The 19,998-nt window shown below is 41.6% G+C and overlaps 3 protein-coding genes across 5 annotated transcripts; 2 read left to right on the forward strand and 1 right to left on the reverse strand.

Moving 5' to 3' along the window:
* Nucleotides 1-5,618: 5,618 nt before the first annotated feature.
* On the reverse strand, nt 5,619-16,308 carry tdg.2 (thymine DNA glycosylase, tandem duplicate 2). Of its 3 annotated transcripts, none has more exons than XM_024378928.2 (11): nt 16,156-16,308; nt 15,803-15,873; nt 14,787-15,010; nt 14,174-14,373; nt 13,850-13,919; nt 13,422-13,557; nt 13,150-13,232; nt 12,942-13,036; nt 12,504-12,678; nt 6,277-6,402; nt 5,619-6,085 (listed from the first exon to the last, which is right to left on the reverse strand). In XM_024378928.2, the coding sequence occupies exons 2-11, from the start codon at nt 15,856-15,858 to the stop codon at nt 5,940-5,942; spliced, it is 1,311 nt and encodes a 436-aa protein (XP_024234696.1). In that variant the 5' UTR covers nt 15,859-15,873; nt 16,156-16,308; the 3' UTR covers nt 5,619-5,939. The 3 variants fall into 3 exon arrangements, with proteins under 3 accessions (XP_024234696.1, XP_024234695.1, XP_024234697.1); XM_024378927.2 differs by having other exon boundaries at nt 6,271-6,402; XM_024378929.2 differs by lacking the exon at nt 15,803-15,873 and having other exon boundaries at nt 6,271-6,402; nt 16,156-16,287.
* Nucleotides 16,309-17,132: 824 nt separating this feature from the next.
* lg19h12orf73 (linkage group 19 C12orf73 homolog) lies at nt 17,133-18,249 on the forward strand. Its single transcript, XM_024378931.2, has 2 exons — nt 17,133-17,274; nt 17,467-18,249. The coding sequence occupies exons 1-2, from the start codon at nt 17,167-17,169 to the stop codon at nt 17,566-17,568; spliced, it is 210 nt and encodes a 69-aa protein (XP_024234699.1). The 5' UTR covers nt 17,133-17,166; the 3' UTR covers nt 17,569-18,249.
* A 96-nt stretch (nt 18,250-18,345) lies between these two features.
* Nucleotides 18,346-19,819, forward strand: si:dkey-42p14.3 (EF-hand calcium-binding domain-containing protein 10). The gene is made up of 4 exons (XM_024378930.2): nt 18,346-18,481; nt 19,119-19,283; nt 19,549-19,639; nt 19,751-19,819. The coding sequence occupies exons 1-4, from the start codon at nt 18,379-18,381 to the stop codon at nt 19,791-19,793; spliced, it is 402 nt and encodes a 133-aa protein (XP_024234698.1). The 5' UTR covers nt 18,346-18,378; the 3' UTR covers nt 19,794-19,819.
* Nucleotides 19,820-19,998: the final 179 nt, after the last annotated feature.

Consider the following 19,998-nt stretch of genomic DNA (forward strand, 5'->3'; position numbering starts at 1 on the left):
TTACTGTAGTGTTTTTGTGGACAGTAATATTTACTAAAGTGCTTTTGTTTTATTATCTTTTCCATAACCTTTAGATAAGTATGACTAGGTTCTGAGCGGAGAGTTCAGAGCTTCTGCTCTTTTCTATAACCTGTAGAGACGGCTGTGAGGCGGCTGGGGCGAGACGCAGGATCCAACAGGCTGCCACGAGCTTCGCTTTTGCACGCCACACTTCTGCCGCATGGCATCGACGTTGGACCTGAACAACTCCTTGGGCTTCACTGGGGCATCCAGGAGGTCCACTTGTTCTTTGTCTGTTAGGCTCGATAAGCTTAGCCCTTTCTCCCACCACCACTAGGCTCATGATACGACCACAGCCTTGGATGGCACTACGGGAGTGTTAGCAGTTGATGTTATTCTTTAATAACACAGACCCCAAAGAAAATCAGGGGGAGGACAATTGGTTTATTCAAAGAGGATGAATCATAGATGTTATGCTGAGAGGTAGATGGTCGTTCCTTCCCTGTCCTCAGTTATTCTCCCCAGTGAAGAAAGGGACAGGGTGTAGTTTATAACCCAGCCCTAGCCTGTGTTTGACCGATTTATAATTCCTTGCAATAAAACTGGGCCAATGGCCAAATAACCTCCCAAGCATCTGGGTCTAGGGTGTCTTGAGTCCAGTTGCTAAGCCTGACATGCTAACAATAAAAAGGTCTCATTCGAAGCTCTTGCTTGGGCTGAGTGCTTGTAAGTCCTCTGAAAGAACGGAGCCAGTAAAGTGTTCCGCCTTCCCAGGGAGTGAGGCGCTGGTGTCGATAGTAACATGACGTGAGAGGCTGAGGTGGTGAGCCAGTGTGAGGGTTGCCAAACCCGGATTCCTCCTTGTTGCGCATTTCCAGGCTGGAGTCATCCCCATTACCTGCGCTATCTCAAGGATATCCATAAGATTAATCCCATTGTCATCCTCGTCTTCCTTTTGATTTAACCTTTATTTAACTAGGCAAGTCGGTTCTTACGTCGTCAGACAGTGAGGAGGGGGGAGTTTAGGTTATCCATGACCTCGGCCCAACTGGGCTCTGATGCGGAGAGCTGAGCCTCAGCTATCGCTGTTGGCTCGGAGATAGAAGCCCATTTACGCCTCCTTTTCAGACCTGCTCTCTTGACTCCGGGTCCTTGAGAACCTCTTGGGCGTGTTCCTAATCCAAGGAATTGATGCATAGAGGGTGGGAATCTTTCCCGCAATCATGGCACTGCAAGCACTAGAACGTGGGGGGTTTGAGTGATGGGCTAGGTTCGTCCTGGGACGGGATAGCACTGGCCATTGTGAGGAACACAATGGTTACTACCCAACCTCTCGACAGAGTCCTTAAGACCTACGCCCTGCAGCGATATTTTTCATGGTTCACTTGTGAGCCGTTAAGCCAGAAACCAGGGATCCAATATGAGCGCTAGAGTAGAGATGCTCTTCGCGAGGAAGAGAAGCGAGAATAAACAGGGGCTCATTAGCATACTTGGGCGCATGTTCTAAAATATGTTCTCCTTTTGGTCACCTACTCGTCGAACATCTCATTCCAAAATCATGGGCATTAATATGGAGTTGGTCCCCCCTTTGCTGCTATAACAGTTTCCACTCTTCTGGGAAGGCTTTCCACTAGAGGTTGGAACATTGCTGTGGGGACTTGCTTCCATTCAGCCATGAGCATTAGTGAGGTCATGCTCTGATGTTGGGCGATTAGGTCTGGCTCGCAGTCGGTGTTCCAATTCATCCCAAAGGTGTTCGATAGGGTTGAGGTCGGGGCTCTGTGCGGGCCAGTCAAGATTTCCCTTCACTGGAACTACGGGGCCAAGCCCGAGCCATGAAAAACAGCCCCAGATCATTATTCCTCCACCAAAATGTACAGTTGGCACTATGCATTGCTGCAGGTAGCGTTCTCCTGGCATCTGCCAAACCCAGATTTGTCCGTTGGACTGCCAGACGGTGAAGCGTGATTCATTACTCCAGAGAACGTGTTTCCACTGCTCCAGAGTTCAATGGCGGTCAGCATTACACCCCTCCAGCCGATGCTTGGCATTGCACATGGTGATCTTAGGCTTGTGTGCGGCTGCTCGGCCATGGAAACCCATTTCATGATGCTCCCGACGAACAGTTCTTGTGCTGACGTTGCTTCCTGAAGCAGTTTGGAACTCGGTTGTGAGTGTTGCAAATGAGGACAGACGATTTTTACACGCTGCGTGTTTCAGCACTTGGCGGTCCCATTCTGTGAGCTTGTGTGGCCTACCACTTCGCGGCTGAGCCGTTGTTGCTCCTAGACTTTTCCATGGCACAATAACAGCACTTACAGTTGACGGGGCATCTCTAGCAGGGCAGAAATGGGACGAACTGACTTGTTGGAAAGGTGGCATCCTATGACTGTACCACTTTGAAAGTCACTGAGCTCTTCAGGAAGGCCATTTTACTGCCAATGTTTGCCTATGGAGTGTGCATGGCTGTGTGCTAGATTTTATAGCAACAGGTGTGGCTGAATTAGCCGAATCCACTCATTTGAAGGGGTGTCCAAACACCACTATTTGTGGCAACCGTTAGTGGTAGTGTGTACCAGTTTAAGTGGTTTTATTGTTATGTTAATGAAGGTTGAGCACCTCCTTTGTCCACTCCCAGTTCCACAAGCTTTGTAAGAGCCTGTGATAATCAAGAGCTGCACTGTTAAGAGGTTACTGTGCATTTTCTAGTAACTTAATGGAAGTTGGTCACCAGGAAGTTCATGTTTATTTTTCAATAAATTACTGTCAGCTTGCTGCAAGTAGTTATTGTAAAATTCACAGTAACTTACTGTGGCTGATCCCTGTCATGCTCACTGACTTGTTGGTGTGACAGGAAGGTCAGTTGGCTCTCAACCAAAATGTTGAGGTCTGGTGAGGGAGGCTGAGTCTCAAGTGTACTCACCACAAAGAATGATTAGTAGTTGTCAGCTAATGTTAAGCTATCTTGTAATCAGCAAAGTTCAGTGAAAGTACAGTAAGTTAATGGCAGCTAGTTGCAGATAAGTTACTAGCAGTTACTGGTTATTAAGTTACTGTGAATTTGGATAGTTTTTTGACACTGATAGCTTGGGCTGGGCGATAAATCAATAATTGTCGAGGTAATTACTAACCCCCAATAACGATATAAAAACTTTTAGAGTCTGAAGCAGATATGCACCTTTTAAACATTATTTGATTAATATTGTGATAATTATTGTCATCGAATGAAAAAATATATATATATCGTGATCATTTATTAGCCATGTCGCCCAGCCCTACTGATAGCTAGTTGCCAGTGAGGTAAAGCAAAATTCACAGCAACTTACAGGCTACTAACTTCCATTAATTTACTGTAAAATGCACTGTAGACCCATAATTGTCACATGCTCTTACAAAGATTGCAGAACTGGCATTGATAAAAGAGGTGGTCAACCTTTGACAACATAACCATAAACCACTTAAGCACCCTACCTGAAAAATGGTTACACATCACCCTCAAAGAACCCCTCAACATTTGTGTGTGTGTAGTAATAACATTGCATTAACATGTTTCTTTACTACTTTAGCCATGTTTTGCATTGTGTTGAAAGATTTGTTACACAATAGAGCCCCACAATGGTGTCATAATACCCATAAAACCTAGTGGTCAAACAGGGAAATGGTTCCAATCGTTTTTTCCACCATTCATTTTTCCCATAAGGAATTTTAGTAGCACTTCAAATAAGGGCTGTGTTTCTTGTAGCCTTACTCTGGCGTGACGTTTTGAAAACCAATGTAACTTTCTCTCGGACAAGGTGATTTTTATCAATATGTTCATCTCTATTTACTTTGATTCAAACATGCTAATTAGCATCAAAGTAGACATCACGCAAGACTACAAATCCCTGCAAGCTCCTGCATGTCATCTCCCGCTGACACGTTTGCTAACAGGTATTGTAGTAATTTAAGACATTTCACAGAATTGTCCATTCCAAGAAATTTTGCCAATTTATGAATTACTCAATTTAGCTAACATGACATCGTAATCCAGAAATTCTTACCTTTGCCTCAATTCGGCAGTCTCATCTCGATCATGGCATTTGTAGGTTCTTTATGATAGCCACATTAACAGCTAATTAGCGTTTCATTTTTGGGGGGTAAATACAGGCGTCTATTGATGTCACCTGGTGGTCCAAGAGAGATTTCCACTTGTCAAAATGTCACGCCAGGGTAAGCCTACACAAAACACATCCCTTATTTTAAGTGTTTCTAAAATCCCCTATGGGAAAAATGAATAGTGGAAAAACAATTAGAACCCTTCCCTTGTTTGACCGCTAGGTTTTATGGGTATTATGACTCACACTGTGGTCCTCTATAGGAATATGGACAATCCCTATTCCACTTGTAGCTGTGAAATAAAAACTGTGCAATTACAACAGTACGACAATATCGTATTAGTGTCAGAACAACTGAACTTACCCATGTCTACCATTTCTGTTTGATATTGAAGATTTTAAACCCAACATCATCAGATCAACACCAGATAAGTCCAGCATTCATTCAGGCCAGGCTTTTAGGTTTGAATGGGATAATCTATATTTTCTTTAGGGTCAATATAAATCCTCAATTACACAACAAAGTGTAGCCTCAAAACAAGACTGAGTTACAGGGAGCAAGATTTCCTCCTCAAAAAGATACAACCCAGTAAGTAAATTGCAACCAACTCATAATCCATGAGTAGAATTCGGCATACACTTTATAGACTGACATGATGTAGCCAGAATGTTTTTCACAGGTGTGTCAGGAAAGCTTGACTCAGCAGCAGGTAGCCTAGTGGTTAGAACGTTGGGCCAGTAACCAAAAGGTTGCTGGATCGAATCCCTGAGCTGACAAGGTAAAAATCTGTCGTTCTGTACTCTGAACAAGGCAGTTAACCCACTGTTCCCAGTCATTGTAAATAAGAATTTGTTCTTAACTGACTTGCCTAGTCACATAAAAAAAATAAAGCTACAATCCATGTAAATGATAAACACCACCTAACCATTTTGGTTATGGTAAGACATGCTTATTTCTGTTTAATGAAAGGCGTGATTCAATTCTGGGTGCATTAACACTTTCGCATGTGAAATTGTAAGTCGCCGGTCTCATTTATTTGGCAATTACTTTGCAGCTCTGCTGAAGTGAAATATATGGGTCAGTATTAAAATGAGTGATACAAAACACCATAAACATCCATCACAAGGAGGAAACTGGGTCTGCCTTCACCTGATCTTGAGCAACTGAAACTGTCTGTGTGCAAAAAGGCCTTGAGAGACCTGCTGGAACTGCTGACAAGGTGGCCGTGAATCCAGAAGATGGAAATTAGGATCATGGTCATTAGGGCACACAGTACAGTAAAAAAAATAATTAAAAAAAACACTTAACATTTCAGTTCATCCCCGTTGTTCTGTTTTCATCAAACCTTTCAGCAGTTGAAGTCACTGAACAGAAAACGGAAGCAAACGGGGAGGTAACTATCTGAATATCTCAACAAAAGGAAGGCTTGTTTTCGTGTCCCGTTGCCATAGGTTTTGATACGGTGTGCCCTAATGAGTCATGAACCATGTACATCAATAAGTTCTGCGATCACACAACATAACTGCCAGTTTTACACCTGATTTAATATCTCGGTAATAACAAACTTGAAAATTCCAGAGCACAATTACACTTCCACAAGTGAGATATACGACAAAATTCCCATTCTTTAAAAATATAAAAATAAGAGACACTGGACACATGCTGTATGAAATGCAATAAATAGTTACAAAATTAAGAAAAAAATGGCCTGTGTTTTAAAGAGGATTTGAAAATGGGAGTCCAGTCAAGATGGGCCATTTCCCCTCAGTCTTCCTTCTAGTGTGACGCATGCATTATGATGCCTCAAACGCTATGACCCAATGACTCTTCTTGTGGGACCTTCTTCAAAAGGTTTCTGCTCCCAACTGAGGTTGAGGTACATTGCTACTGTTACAGCTAATGTCCGGTATCTGGTCCGCAAACGACTGTGTCATCCACTGGTCGTATGGCATGTGGCTCATTGCTGTAGCTTGGTCCTTACTGGGCATTCCTGAAAGAAGCAAAAAAAACAAAGAGAATATATTCATTTACATATGTCATTTTAGATTAACAAACTTAAAACCTGTATGACTAGTGATGCTAACTTGTCTCGTCTTTCGGGTCTACTTTTCGATCAGCCCAGGTTAACTAACGAAAGTTTAAAAAACACAAGCACTCTGGTCTTCAGAAACCTACTCTCACCGGTCTCTTTGGTGGAGGAAATGTTGCAGTAGCTGGTGCTTTGCTTTGCATCCTGGGACGCCCCACCGCAGTTCTCGTACTCCGGATCCACCTGCTCTTCCTTGATGGCCATCCTCTTAGCATCCTCTGTAGCGCAGCGATACAGGAAATACAAGGTTACTCATCTTCAACACTCTGAACTGCCTTGACAAACGGATGACATTCATTTCTCCTTTGCGTGCACACCAAACGACTGAATATAATTTGCGTAACAACAAGGGTATGATTATCATCATATCAGTCATATTCATTATGCAAGGGTGTCCACCCACTGTGCCCAGAGTGGGTGAAAACGCGCTTTGGTGATGAAATTTCACTTAATTATGTTATCAAAAATACATTTTAGCAAGACAGATGATTATTCATGTTCTGAATCGTTCAATGGGATCTTTCTCTAACATAAATAAAATAATAAACATTATTATCTAAAAAGTTGGACTTCGTAAGATAATAGATCCGATAATAAACGCAGAGCTCTGACATAGCCATGCAGGTTTTTCAGAATTTTAAAGGATTTTACAAATTTGTGGTCGTTGTCTTAAGTAGTTTCCGTGGGTCGCAGAAAGTAAAATTAGCATGAGCTGAATTCATGTAAAAGGTTTTTGAAAATAAGCTTGGTATTCGCTCAATGCTCCATCGACGTTTCGCAAAGATACGCTTGTTTCTGTGAGAACTCCTTGAAAAAGAACAGGAATTTCTAATTAATATGAAATGTATACTAAAATACTACATGTCATGACTCAAAATCCTCTCTCTATATTGTTTTATGTCCTGCGGATTCAAGAAGAAACATGAGTTCAATGGGAAAGTGAGCCTGTCTCGTAGCCAGTCGCCTTCATTCTTGCACAGAATTCAGCGACGCAACTTTCCAGATTTGATTTTTACCACTTTTTCCAATGCCATGGATTTTGTCACCCTAATTCTGACCATATTACAAGGGTAGACACTCCAACAACTTTTACACCGTTTATGATAGAGACCTGATGTTTGGACCATTGTTTTTCTTTGAGGGTTATCTACACAATTAACATATGTTACCCATTGTTCAAAATATGTGTTTTTGATTGGACACCCTACTTATCAATGACATTATATTCAGTGTATATAGTGCCTTCAGAAAGTATTCACACCCCTAGACTTTCCCCACATTTTGTTGTGTTACAGCCTGAATTTAACATGGATTGAATTGAGATTGTGTCACTGGCCTACACACAATGCCCCATAATGTCAGTGGAATTATGTTTTTAGAATTCTTAACAAATTAATTTTAAAAAATGAATAGATTATGTCTTGAGTCCATAAGTATTCAACCCCTTTTATGGCAAGCCTAAATACATTCAGGAGTAAAAATTGGCTTAACAAGTCACATAGGTTGCATGGACTCACTGTGTGCAATAATAGTGTTTAACATGACTTTTAATCGACTACCTCATCTCTGTACCCCTCACATGTAAGGTCTCAGTCAAGCAGCGAATTTCAAAACACAGACCAGGGAGGTTTTCCAATACCTCGCAAAGAAGGGCACCTATTGGTAGATGGTAAAGGGGGAAAAAAAGCAGAAATTGAATATCACTTTGAGCATGTTGAAGATATTAATTACACTTTGGATGTATATATACACACCCAGTCACTACAATGATACAGGCGTCCTTCTTAAGTCAATTGCCGAAAAGGAAGGAAACTGATTAGGGAAATTTACCACGAGGCCAATGGTGACTTTAAAACATGTAATGTAATGTAATGGCTGTGATAGGAGAAAACTGAGGATGGATCAACAACATTGTAGTTTCTCCACAATACTAACCTAAATTACAGAGTGAAAAGGGGCCTCCCGAGTGGCGCAGCGGGGGGGGGGGGTAGGCTTTCATTGTAAATAAGAATTTGTCCTGACAGATATGGCAGCTCTGCTTCTAGCTCCTAAGCAACTTTACAGTATTTAGTTTTTTTGTGTGTTATTTCTTACATTATTTGCCCAAGAAGTTTGTATTGTTACATACAGCCGGAAATAACTTTTGGATATCAGAGCGGCGGTAACTCCCCAGCATTACAAGGAATATGACTTTCCCGAATTGGATCCTTAGTTCGTACCCCCCCAGGGCAATTTAACTTATCCCAGAGCTCCATGACATCGCCGGCGGAGAAGAGCTGTTCGGAGTGGACTTCAAATCAGACTCTGGAGACATTCACACCATCCACCGCTTCCGAGTATATTACTCGCTAATCTTCAGTTTCTGGACAATAAAGTAGACGAGCTCAGGGCGAGAATCTCCTTCCAGAGAGACATCAGGGACTGTAACATACTCTGTTTCACAGAATCATGGCTCTCTCCAGATATACTGTCCCCATACATTGCGCAGACAGTAATAAATAACTCTCCGGAGTTGAGTCCATTTTGCTCCTCCCTTCCTATAGGCAGAAACTCAAACAGGAAGTGCCCATGCTAAGGTATATTCAACGCTGGTCTGACCAATCGGAATCCATGCTTCAAGATTGTTTTGATAACGTGGACTGGGATATGTTCAGAGAATAACATTGATGCATACACTGACACGTGAATAGCAGATGTTGTTCTCACTGTGACTATTAAAACCTACCCAAACCAGAAACCGTGGATAGTTGGCAGCATTCACGCAAAACTGAAAGTGCAAACCACTGCATTTAACCATGGCAAGGTGACTGGGAATTTATTTTATCTTTATTTAACTAGGCAAGTCAATAAAGCTGAATAAAAAGTGTAGTTATTCCCTCCGTAAAACAATTAAACAGGCAAAACGTCAGTACAGAGACAAAGTGGAGTCGCAATTCAACAGCTCTGACACGAAACGTATGTGGCAGGGTCTACAGCCAATCACGGACTACAGAGGAAACATCAGCCACGGCGAGGACACTGACGTCTTGCTCCCGGACAAGCTAAACACCTCCTTCGACCCGCTTTGACGATAACAGTGTTGCTGACGCGGACCGCTCCCACTATAGACCAACTTATATTTGCATACAATAGATCCACAGACTATGCAATTGCCATTGCACTGCACGCCTCCCTATCCCATGTGGATAAGAGTAATACCCATGTAAGAATACTGTTCATTGACTATTGCTCATCATTCAGCACCATACTACCCTCCAAGCTCATTAAGCTCAGGGCCCTGGGTCTGAACCCCGCCCTGTGCAACTGGGTCCTGGACTTCCTGACGGGCCGCCCCCAGGTGATGAAGCTAGGAAACAACACCTTCACTTTGCCTCAACACACGGGCCCCACAAGGGTGAATGCGCAGCCCCCTCCTGTACTCCCTGTTCACCCATGCCTGCGTGGCCACGCATGCCTCCAACTCAATCATCAAGTTTGCAGACGACACTGCAGTGGTAGGCTTGATTACCACCAATGACGAGAAAGCCTACAGGGAGGAGGTGAGGGCCCTGGGAGGGTGGTGCCAGGAAAATAACCTCTCTCTCAACACAAAGAAAGGAGATGATCATGGACAGGAAACAGCAGAGGAAGCACCCCCCTATCCACATCGACAGGACCTCAGTGGAGAAGGTGAAAAGCTTCAAGTTGCTTTACGTACACATCATCGACAATCTGAAATGGTCCATCCACACAGACAGTGTGGTGAAGAAGGCGCAACAGCGTCTCTTCAACCTCAGGAGGCTAAAGAAATTTGGCTTGGTCACTAAGACCCTCAAACTTTTACAGATGAACAATTGAGAGCCTGTTGGGCTATATCACCGCCTGGTACGGCAACTGCGTACCGCTTTACTACGCTTTACTCATTTCATATGTACATACTGTATTCTAATCTACTGTATTTTAGTTAATGCCACTGACATGGCTCGTATTTCTGTATTTCTTAACTCCATTCTTTTACTTTAGATGTGTGTATTGTTGTGAATTGTTAGACATTGCTAAACTGTTGGGGCATATACAACACATCACTGAGTACCACTCTTCATATTTTCAAGCATGGTGGTGGCTGCATCATGCTATGGGTATGCTTGTAATCGTTAAGGACTGGGGAGTTTTTCAGGATAAAAAAAAAAAGAGACAGAATTGGAGCAAAGCACAGGCAAAATCGCAGAAGGGAAACCTGGTTCAGTCGGATTTCCAACAGACACTGGAAAACATTCACGTTTCAGCAGGACAATAACCTAAAACACAAGATCAAATATTCACTGGAGTTGCTTACCAAGACCGCATTGAATGTTCCTGAGTGGCTTAGTTGCAGTTTTGACTTAAATCCGCTTGAAAATCTATGGTAAGACTTGAAAATGGCTGTCTAGCAATGGTCAACAACCAACTTGACAGAGCTTGAGAAATGTTTAAAAGAATGTGCAAATAATTGTACAATCGATGTGCAAAGCTCTTAAGAGACTTACTCAGAAAGACTGCCAAAGTTAATTCTAACATGTATTGACTCAGGGGTGTAAATATTTACAGAAATAAAATTCTGCATTTAGTTTTCAATAAAAATGTCTAAACATGTTTTCACTTTGTCATTAGGGGGTATTGTGTGTAGATAATGTATATATACACACACAGCACTAATTAAAATGTTATACTCATTCCAGGGTTTTACTTTATTTTTACATTGTAGAATAATAGTGAAGACATCGAAACTATGAAATAACACATACGGAATCATGTAGTAACCAAAAAAAAAGTGTTAAACAAATCAACATATTTTATATTTGAGATTCTTCAATGTAGCCACCCTCTGCCTTGATGACAGCTTTGCACACTAGGCATTCCCTCAACCAGCTTCATGAGGTAGTCACCTGGAATGCATTTCAATTAACAGGTGTGCCTTGTTAAAAGTACATTTGTGGAATTTATTTCCTTCTTAATGCATTTGAGCCAATCAGTGGTGTTGTGACAAGGTAGGGGTGGTATACAGAAGATAGACCTATTTGGTAAAAGACCCCGTCCATATTATGGCAAGAACAGCTCAAATAAGCAAAGAGAAACGACAGTCCATCATTACTTTAAGACATGAAGGTCAGTCAATCCAGAAAATGTCAAGAATTTTGAAAGTTTCTTCAAGTGACCCAGAGTTACCTCTGCTGTAGAGGATAAGTTTATTAGAGTTAACTGCACTTCAGATTGTAGCCCAAATAAATGCTTCTGAGTTCAAAGAACAGACACCATCTCAACATCAATTGTTCAGAGGAGACTGCATAAATCAGGCCTTCATGGTCGGATTGCTTCAAAGAAACCACTACTAAAGGACACCAATAAGAAGAAGAGACTTGCTTGGGCCAAGAAACACGATCAATGGACATTAGACCGGTGGAAATCTGTCCTTTGGTCTGATGAGTCCAAATTTGAGATTTTGGGTTCCAACCGCTGTCTTTGAGATGCAGAGTAGGTTAACGGATGATGTCCGCATATGTGGTTCCCACCGTGAAGCATGGAGGGGGAGGTGTGATGGTGTTTTGCTGGTGACACTGTTGGTGATTCATTTAGCATTCAAGGTACACTTAACCAGCATGGCTACCACAGCATTCTGCAGCGATACGCCATTCCATCTGGTTGGCACTTAGTGGGACTATCATTTGTTTTTCAACAGGACAATGACGCTACTCACCTCCAGACTGTGTAAGGGCTATTTGACCAAAAAGGAGAGTGATGGAGTGCTGCATCAAATGACCTGGCCTCCACAATTACCCGACCTCAACCCAATTGAGATGGTTTGGGATGAGTTGGACTTCAAAGTGAAGGAAAAGCAGCCAACAAGTGCTCAGCATTGTGGGAACTCCTTCAAGACTATTGGAAATGCATTCCAGGTGAAGCTGGTTTTGAGAATGCCAAGAGTGTGCAAAGCTGTCATCAAGGCAAAGGGTGGCTATATTTTGATTTGTCTTAACACTTTTTTGGTTACTACATTCATACATCCATATGTGTTATTTCATAGTTTTGATGTCTTCACTATTATTGTACATCGTAGAAAATAGTAAAAATGAAGAAAAACCCTGGAATGTTTAGATGTGTCCAAACATTTGACTGGTACTGTATACATGTGATCCATTGTGATTTCTGCCTGTAACAACAAAAATGTGGAATAAATCAAGGGGTTTGAATACTTTCTGATGCACTGTATAAGAGATTCAGTATCCGGCTTTCACACGTTCGTTCTGAAATAGCCAAATGAACGAGACTTTGAAGTGTGGCAAAGGGAGACTAATTCAGTTACCTTTGGCAAGTCCCAAGTCGAAGTGGTACTCTGTCTCTTGCACCTCACGGGCGACTGGGGCCACACCCTTGATCTTGTCCCGTAGCTCCTTCAGCTTGATGTAGAAGTGAACCTTGTCCTGAGCGCGGGGGAACTGGGCACAGCGGGGGCTTGACGAGGGCATCAAGTAGCACACCTGGGGTGTAGTTAATGAGTGAAAACGTTCGCAACATTGCAGGTAGGAATGTAATGTGTAGAGCCGACATGACTCACAAACACTAAACTTGATCGACACACAATATATTTCTATCTGAATATTCTATAACGCTGCACCCTGTTGAACAGACCCCAAAACAACAGTAGGAAGAGCCAGTTAGAGGAACAGCCAATGAGAGAATGGCTACAAACATCAAAATACAAACATTTGCGACTTCTTTCTATTTTGGTAAAACTACTTACCGTTTCGGTTTCTGGGATTGTGTACGGCTGTAAGCCGAACTCGAGTTTCTTTGCCTTCACTCCAAAGATCTCTTTGCTGAAAATTTCATAAATACCTGCCAAAGAAGAGCAATGCAATGAATATCATTTTTTAATAGTAAATTACGTGTAAAAGGCAGCATTAAAAAAATACAATTCTAATTACTGATATCCTCAAAAATGTTCTCACATTTTCCATTGAAAGCTGCAATTAGCGGCTTGTATTTCTTCAGCTTCTCTACCAATTGATGGCCTCCTTCACGAAACTCTTTGCTGTGGAAATAGCAACAGTTAGCCTAGACAATGAACAGCCAATTTACCATGATGGCAATTCTAAACTGAAGAGAAAACACATCATGCAAGGTAGTTTTATTCCTATAAATATTACTGTGATGGCACGTTAAATAACATACATTTGACAATAACTATACATTTGAGAAAAAAAAAGGGGGGGTTTGACACCTTGAGAGGTCTTTGCTTCCTGGCGTTGTCCTCTCCACCATGTTGGTAAAGCCAATGCCATACTTCTCTGGTAAGTTTTGATCGTGCATGTGGTTGAGTTGCTCATCAGTAAGACCAGAGAGGAACAGGCATTTCCCTAAGTTCCAAAACAAGAACAAGCTCAATCACTTTCATCGTAATGTTACTAATAATGTGAGCCGTGCTCACTCAGGTACAAAACGGAAGAAAGCTGTCTCAAATGATTAAGCAGGGAGGTACTATCTGAACTTGTCCAACAAGAACAGCTAGCTTTTGTTTTCCATTGCACACTGTTTTGCTACGGTGTGCCCCAATAAACATGACCCTGATCAAGCAGTCAGAGTGTCATATTACAGTATTCTGGATATATGGAAATAGAAGTGAAAAAAAGAATACTGAGTGAAACGTACAAAAATGATTTCCTGGGTTTGGGTAATGTCGTCCCTTGTAGGCTGACAATAGTCCTGGATTGATACCAATCTGAGAAAGGGATAATACAATACCTTATTATTGCAACATGCTAGAGATTTTGTTTTTAAAGAAAAAAAATAAGTAATTTTTGAGATTTACACAATTCATAGCTTTAATCTAATTAACATTTGCGTTTGATCCACGGGCTATCATTAGGGGAAAATGGTAGACATATAGCAAAATGTAGCCAAACTTCACATCAAAAGTCCTACTCGACATTCCCACTCTGAAAATGTCACTCGTTGAATGACGTTAAAACTCACTATCAAAATGTCGAGGTTGTGGTCAATAATGTCTGGCAGGGTTTTGGCCATGACCTCATCCACTGACATGCCATTGAAGCGGTTAAGGGTCCTTTTGGCTTTCTTCAGGGCCTCTGCCTGATCGTGTTCCTCCTGCGGTTGGCCCTCCCCCGGCTTCTGTTTGGGAGGCCGACCTCTCTTTCTCTTCCCTGGCGTCGGAGCTAAAAGAAAGAATATGAACACGTTTGAGATTAATCCGTTTCAGGCCAGGTGCACAATCGCTTATCTTGCTTATCTTGATCACATAATGAGTGCCTATCTGGGAAGCAAGGTGATTTCTAGATCAGTGATCCTGTGCAGTCCGACTGCAATGTAGTCTCAAACATGCCCGCTAATTCTGCGAATGGTGCGAGACAAATAAAATTGAATTGATTGACCAATTGATTACAGGAACAGCACTGCACGAGGATGGGTGAATTCATGTTAATACCAGGGAGATGGGGACTGGTGGAAATGTGATAACGGTATGTGGAGGAAAGAGAGCACAGAGTGGCAAATCGAGCTGTACAAATATTTACCAAGCAAACATGGTAGATTGCATGGCTAAGTAGGGGGAGGGGCAGTAATCACATACCTTGTGATGTATCCACAGGCTGATGATGTTGGACAATTGGCTCTTGATGGCCGAGGAAGTCATGATGGAAGTCCAGCTCTTGGTGGACTGGGAGCTCCTGGTGGACCGACAGCTCTGTCATGACCCGGTCCTCTCTGGATCCCTCCATGTAATGGCCCATATGACCTGTGTTATGGTACTGCATCACATGTTGAGCTTGGGGGTGCTGCTGGGTGGACTGGTACCTACAGGTCGAGAAGACAACAGGACAAGAGGCAGACTGGGGTGACACTATCTTCTTTTGTCTTCATGGGATTTGTCCCGACACGAGACGAAACTGATGACAAACAAATGGCGCACCAACGATGGGAGGGCCCATAGAGAAATTGTTCATGCTCCTAGGATCTGAGAATGAGTTTACATCAATGATAGCGGCCTTCAAAGAATACATGTTTCACACACACATTGATTTGACATGTCGTTTCCTGGTCAAAAAAAAAAAAAATTATGGCCCTACTTATGGGCCAATCATTTGATATGGATGTGTGCTATTAATGACCATGTTTTAATGAAGCATATTTTTTAAGGTCTAGGACTACTTTAGTTAAATGTAAATGGCCTATCAATGACACGTTGCCTCATACTCTGCATCAACAGAGTAACTTTGCATATACACTTTCAATTACCGGTTTTTTTTTTTCATTGCAAATCTTACATTTGATCATGTAACATGTAGAGAGATGTCTTTGTTTTGTCGGTCTGTTTTTCTGAATTCCTGCCCGTCTGTCCGTCTATACAGGACCATTATTGCTTCTTCATTTTAAAAGTAGTGTTGCAATAAGAAGCATGCTTTTTTTCTGAATGTGTTTGTGATGACAATTAAGCATTGCCTAGTGTAGGCCTCGACAATAGTAACTGTTTTGTCAGTTGTTACAAAATGCTATTTATTTCATCATGATATAGACTGCACTGACACTCCACAACAATTGTATTTTAAGCAAACCCTCCAACACCAATACATTTGGAGGACAACTCACCACTGTTGGAGATAATCCGTAGGAACCGTCAGTGACGTATACTGCTTTTCTTCCATCTTTACGAGGATTTACTTAAATAAATTAATATTCATGTTGCTGTTAGCTACAATGATATGCCTTTACGCTCTAAGTTACCACAGTAGGAGTATTGACAAGCTGTAGGTCTTTAGATTTGGCAAACGGATTGTTATCATAGCACCACAAAGACGTCTGGTGGTAGGAAGGGCTACGGACAACCAACATTCATTCTAGCTACACAGTCTACTATACTAAAAAAAGCTTTGTGGAAAATTGTGAGGAGGGTATATAAACGTGCTAGCGTAACTAATAAAAGATGTTGTGTATAGACATACCTGTTATACATATGTTTACAATTCCCTTTTCAGCAAATGCACCGAATGAGGGCGATCAATGCACCCAAAACAAAGACCATTTAGGAACATTGGGGGGATCTGTCTTCAGTTTGTTGGCTTGTTCTTAGCAAAAGTATTTGCATTGTCGCCACCTACTGGGTTGGAGTATGGATCTGGGCTCACATCAACTTGGCTTTTTGTGCCATTAACCCATTATATTTCAATGTAGCTTATCTACACACTGTAGGCACATTACGCTTTTTACCAGAATGGAAAAAGTAGTTTCAGAATTTCACAACTAAAGATTCCATCTCTCGAGAACGGAACCAGATAGGTGGCAGTAGCGCGCCACATTACCCACAGCGGTGACATAACATTCTAAAGAAGAAGAAGAAGAAGAAGAAGAAGGCTGTGTTAGCAGAGCTGTTACGCTAAGTGACCTGCCGATGTGCTTCAATGATAAATAGATTTCTGTTGGAAAACGACCGTTTTTCAAACTCGCCTTTTGTCTGTTTCAGAATAGAGCAAGGTAATGTCAATAGCTGAGTGCGAGTGTTTATTTTGGGTGGTATGACTATGGAGCAAAGACAAAATATCTACTGCTAGCTGGCTAGCTACTTGGCTAGCTAGGTAACGTTACATATGCTAAGTGACATAGCTAGCTAAGGATTGAGATATAAGAGATTTTTGGAGACTTAGAACTACTGTAGCAGTATGGCAATGGTTCCCCGATGATGTGCCATGTAATGTCAGAAAATCTGTGTTTAATATGTAAACTGTGTTTCCTGTGGCTGTGATTATTGAAAGTCATGAATGTACCCTACTACAACGCCTTAGCATGTTGTGTTGATTATTCGATACAATGATGATGTTGGGGTACTGGGTTAGGGTTAGCACAACAGCCCACCCACCTGGAACCAATCCAAATCTTTCTGCTAATGACTACCACTATACCACTGTCTGTCTCTCCCCTGTATAGGTAACTGATCGGTCCTCTTGGCTGATGTGAAGATGCCTGCTGGTGTGTCATGGCCTCGGTACCTGAGGATGTTTGGTGCCAGTGTACTATCTATGTTTGTCGGAGCAGAGGTTGTCCATCAGTACTACAGACCCGATCTGGTAAGCATGGATACAAACTCCTATCCTTCCCCCATTTTGCTTTTTCATTATATGACCACGTGTATCGTAAAATGAAGGGTCCACATGGTCTTGTGTTTTGCGTACTTGCTCATAAGATCATAAATGCATTGCTTGTAAATGTTGCTGATACTCCAATGTAATGCATGCACCTTTTTTATTTCCCTTTGCCAGACTATTCCAGAAATCCCTCCCAAACCTGGTGAATTGAGGACTGAACTGCTGGGATTTAAAGCCAGAGAAGAGGCTGCTGCCGTTGCTGCCCAAAGACAGTGACCCTTTCCATTGACTGATAAAACATTTGTACAGTATCTAACTCTCGAGCAATCCTTGTACATATTGCACATGTTTAAAAACCACAAAGGGACAAATGTGAATAAGAAAAATTGGATGGACATGTGCGTATCACATTTGTTATGAAACGAATATGGTATAAATTGACGTGTGCCAATTCTATTCAAAGTTACTCAAGGCAATGATGTGTTCACATGGCTGGATGGCGCTTCAGGCTCCTCAGACTATAAAAAGAAATGGAACCTTTATTTAACTAGGCAAGTTAGTTAATAACAAGTTCTTATTTACATTTAGGTCAGGAGCCTACAATTGCGTTTATCAAACCTATTGTCATGGAGAACTCATGAGGTCTTGAGTATGGGACAACTTGCAGAGCAGACACCCTTTTGCTGTTCTTGATGTGAGAGCCATAGCAAAGTGAGCTCAAGTTTGAACCATGTTGTCTGATGGATCACTCATGTAACTTCTGCGCAGACTAGTATGAGTATGTCAGATACTGTATGTATGTAACTGTTCATTGGGTTTTTAATGAACAGATGTGAATCAAATGTTTGTGTTTATGCTTTTAATAGACTTATGTTGGGTCCACACGCAACAACAAAAAATATAGATATATCCAAATCTGAGTTTCATGATTTATTAATGATTAAACTTTTAAATTATTCTGATAGTTATCATTCTCATTTTGATCATTCAGAGCGCTAGACGACGAGGAGCGTCAGACGATTTGGCGTATCCATAGCAACCATAGCTAGCAACCAATGTAGCTAGCAACATATACTTTTCAGAAGAATGGCGACACCAAGAGAGCAAGAGGCTGCAGATTATCTTAGAAAACACAAAATTATCGAACTCATGGATAATTTAACAAGCATGCTCTTCTTTTACAGACCAGGTTAGACTTATTTTTCATCATTTGTTAACAGTTTCTTCCCATCTTGTTTGGTGCCTGAAGTAAAAGGTAAGCTAGCCTGCTGTGCTAACGCTAACTGCACTGACTCCTTGACTAACGTTAGGAAAGAGGTTCATCATAATAATCTCATCACTAGCATCCTCTTTGACAACATTAGTCATTTAACCCCCCCCAAATCTCGTGTTTTGTATTCTTTCTTATACTATAGTGTTGTTTTTCATGATCTGTTTCACACTAGTTTACAAAAGAGAATGGTTGAGATATAAGGTCAGGTTAAAGTCAAATCAAATTGAATTTGTCACATGCGCCGAATACAACAGGTGTAGTAGACCTTACAGTGAAATGCTAATTTATAAGCCCTTAACCAACAATGCTTTGAGAAGTAAAAAAAAAAATAGAATAAAGCGTTAAGTAAAAAAATAATTGAACAGCAGCAGGAAAATAACAATAGCGAGGCCATATACAGGGGGTACCGGTACAGAGTCAATGTGTGATCTACTGCAAAACAGGAGGATCATTCCTATGACATAGCCTACCTAGCAGGGCAAGCAACGCATTGTGGACTATTGACACATGACGTACGTCTTTTTCCCCATCATCTGTGCTGTTTCTACTACAGAGAGACCAAACGAGTTCCTGATCACACAGCTTGAACAACTGAGAGTATCCAAAATGCGGTCACTGGATTGCCCAAGCCTGTTCAATGACACAAACCTGGATGCCGCTTTGGGCATCTTGGACCCTACCAACCAAGGGCACATCACTTTTGTTCAGTACAAGGAGGGTGAGTCAGAAATGGGCCATTTGATCATTTGCGAGGCAATGGCCGAGAAATAATTTGGAGGAGATAGTACAGTGAGGTACCTACTGTATCAGATAAGTGTATCAAAAACAACTAGGGGGCATACCAAGGGAATACAGAGGACTCAGCCTGTATAAGTCTAAGCCTATAAGTCTAATAATACTATACCACAACCCAATGTTTATGCCTCTCCATCACTCCCAAGGAAACACTCATTCAACATACTATGTATGATTCTGTTTTGCAGCACTAACCACTTTGGGGATTGAGAAGTTTAATGCGTGTCCTGAAGGTGTGGCCAAGGACAAGATATCTCATGAGACCTTCAAGAGAGAGGCGTAAGATCTATGGATATATATATATTCATTCAGTGGATAAAATGTTTGTTATTGTGAGACACTGTGTGATGTGATTATCTTTGTCATTTTTTCCTATATTTTTTTTTACAGGAAGGAGGGCTTACAGAGAAGCTCAGCAACGTTTATATCTTAATAAAATTGGAGATCTCTGTCCCATCACTCTGAGTGTGTGATATTGTGAATGATATGTCTATGATGGCTATACGAACTCTTCATAATAATGAAAGTAATGGTCAAATTAGATTAGTTATACAGTCAGATGTGTGTTGTGTGAACCCAGTATGGTCACAGTCTTGAATGCAAGTTGTCTCGGCTTGTCCACCATACATCAATGGGCA

Source organism: Oncorhynchus tshawytscha, linkage group LG19 (genome assembly GCF_018296145.1).
Source record: "Oncorhynchus tshawytscha isolate Ot180627B linkage group LG19, Otsh_v2.0, whole genome shotgun sequence".
NCBI lineage: Eukaryota > Metazoa > Chordata > Actinopteri > Salmoniformes > Salmonidae > Oncorhynchus > Oncorhynchus tshawytscha.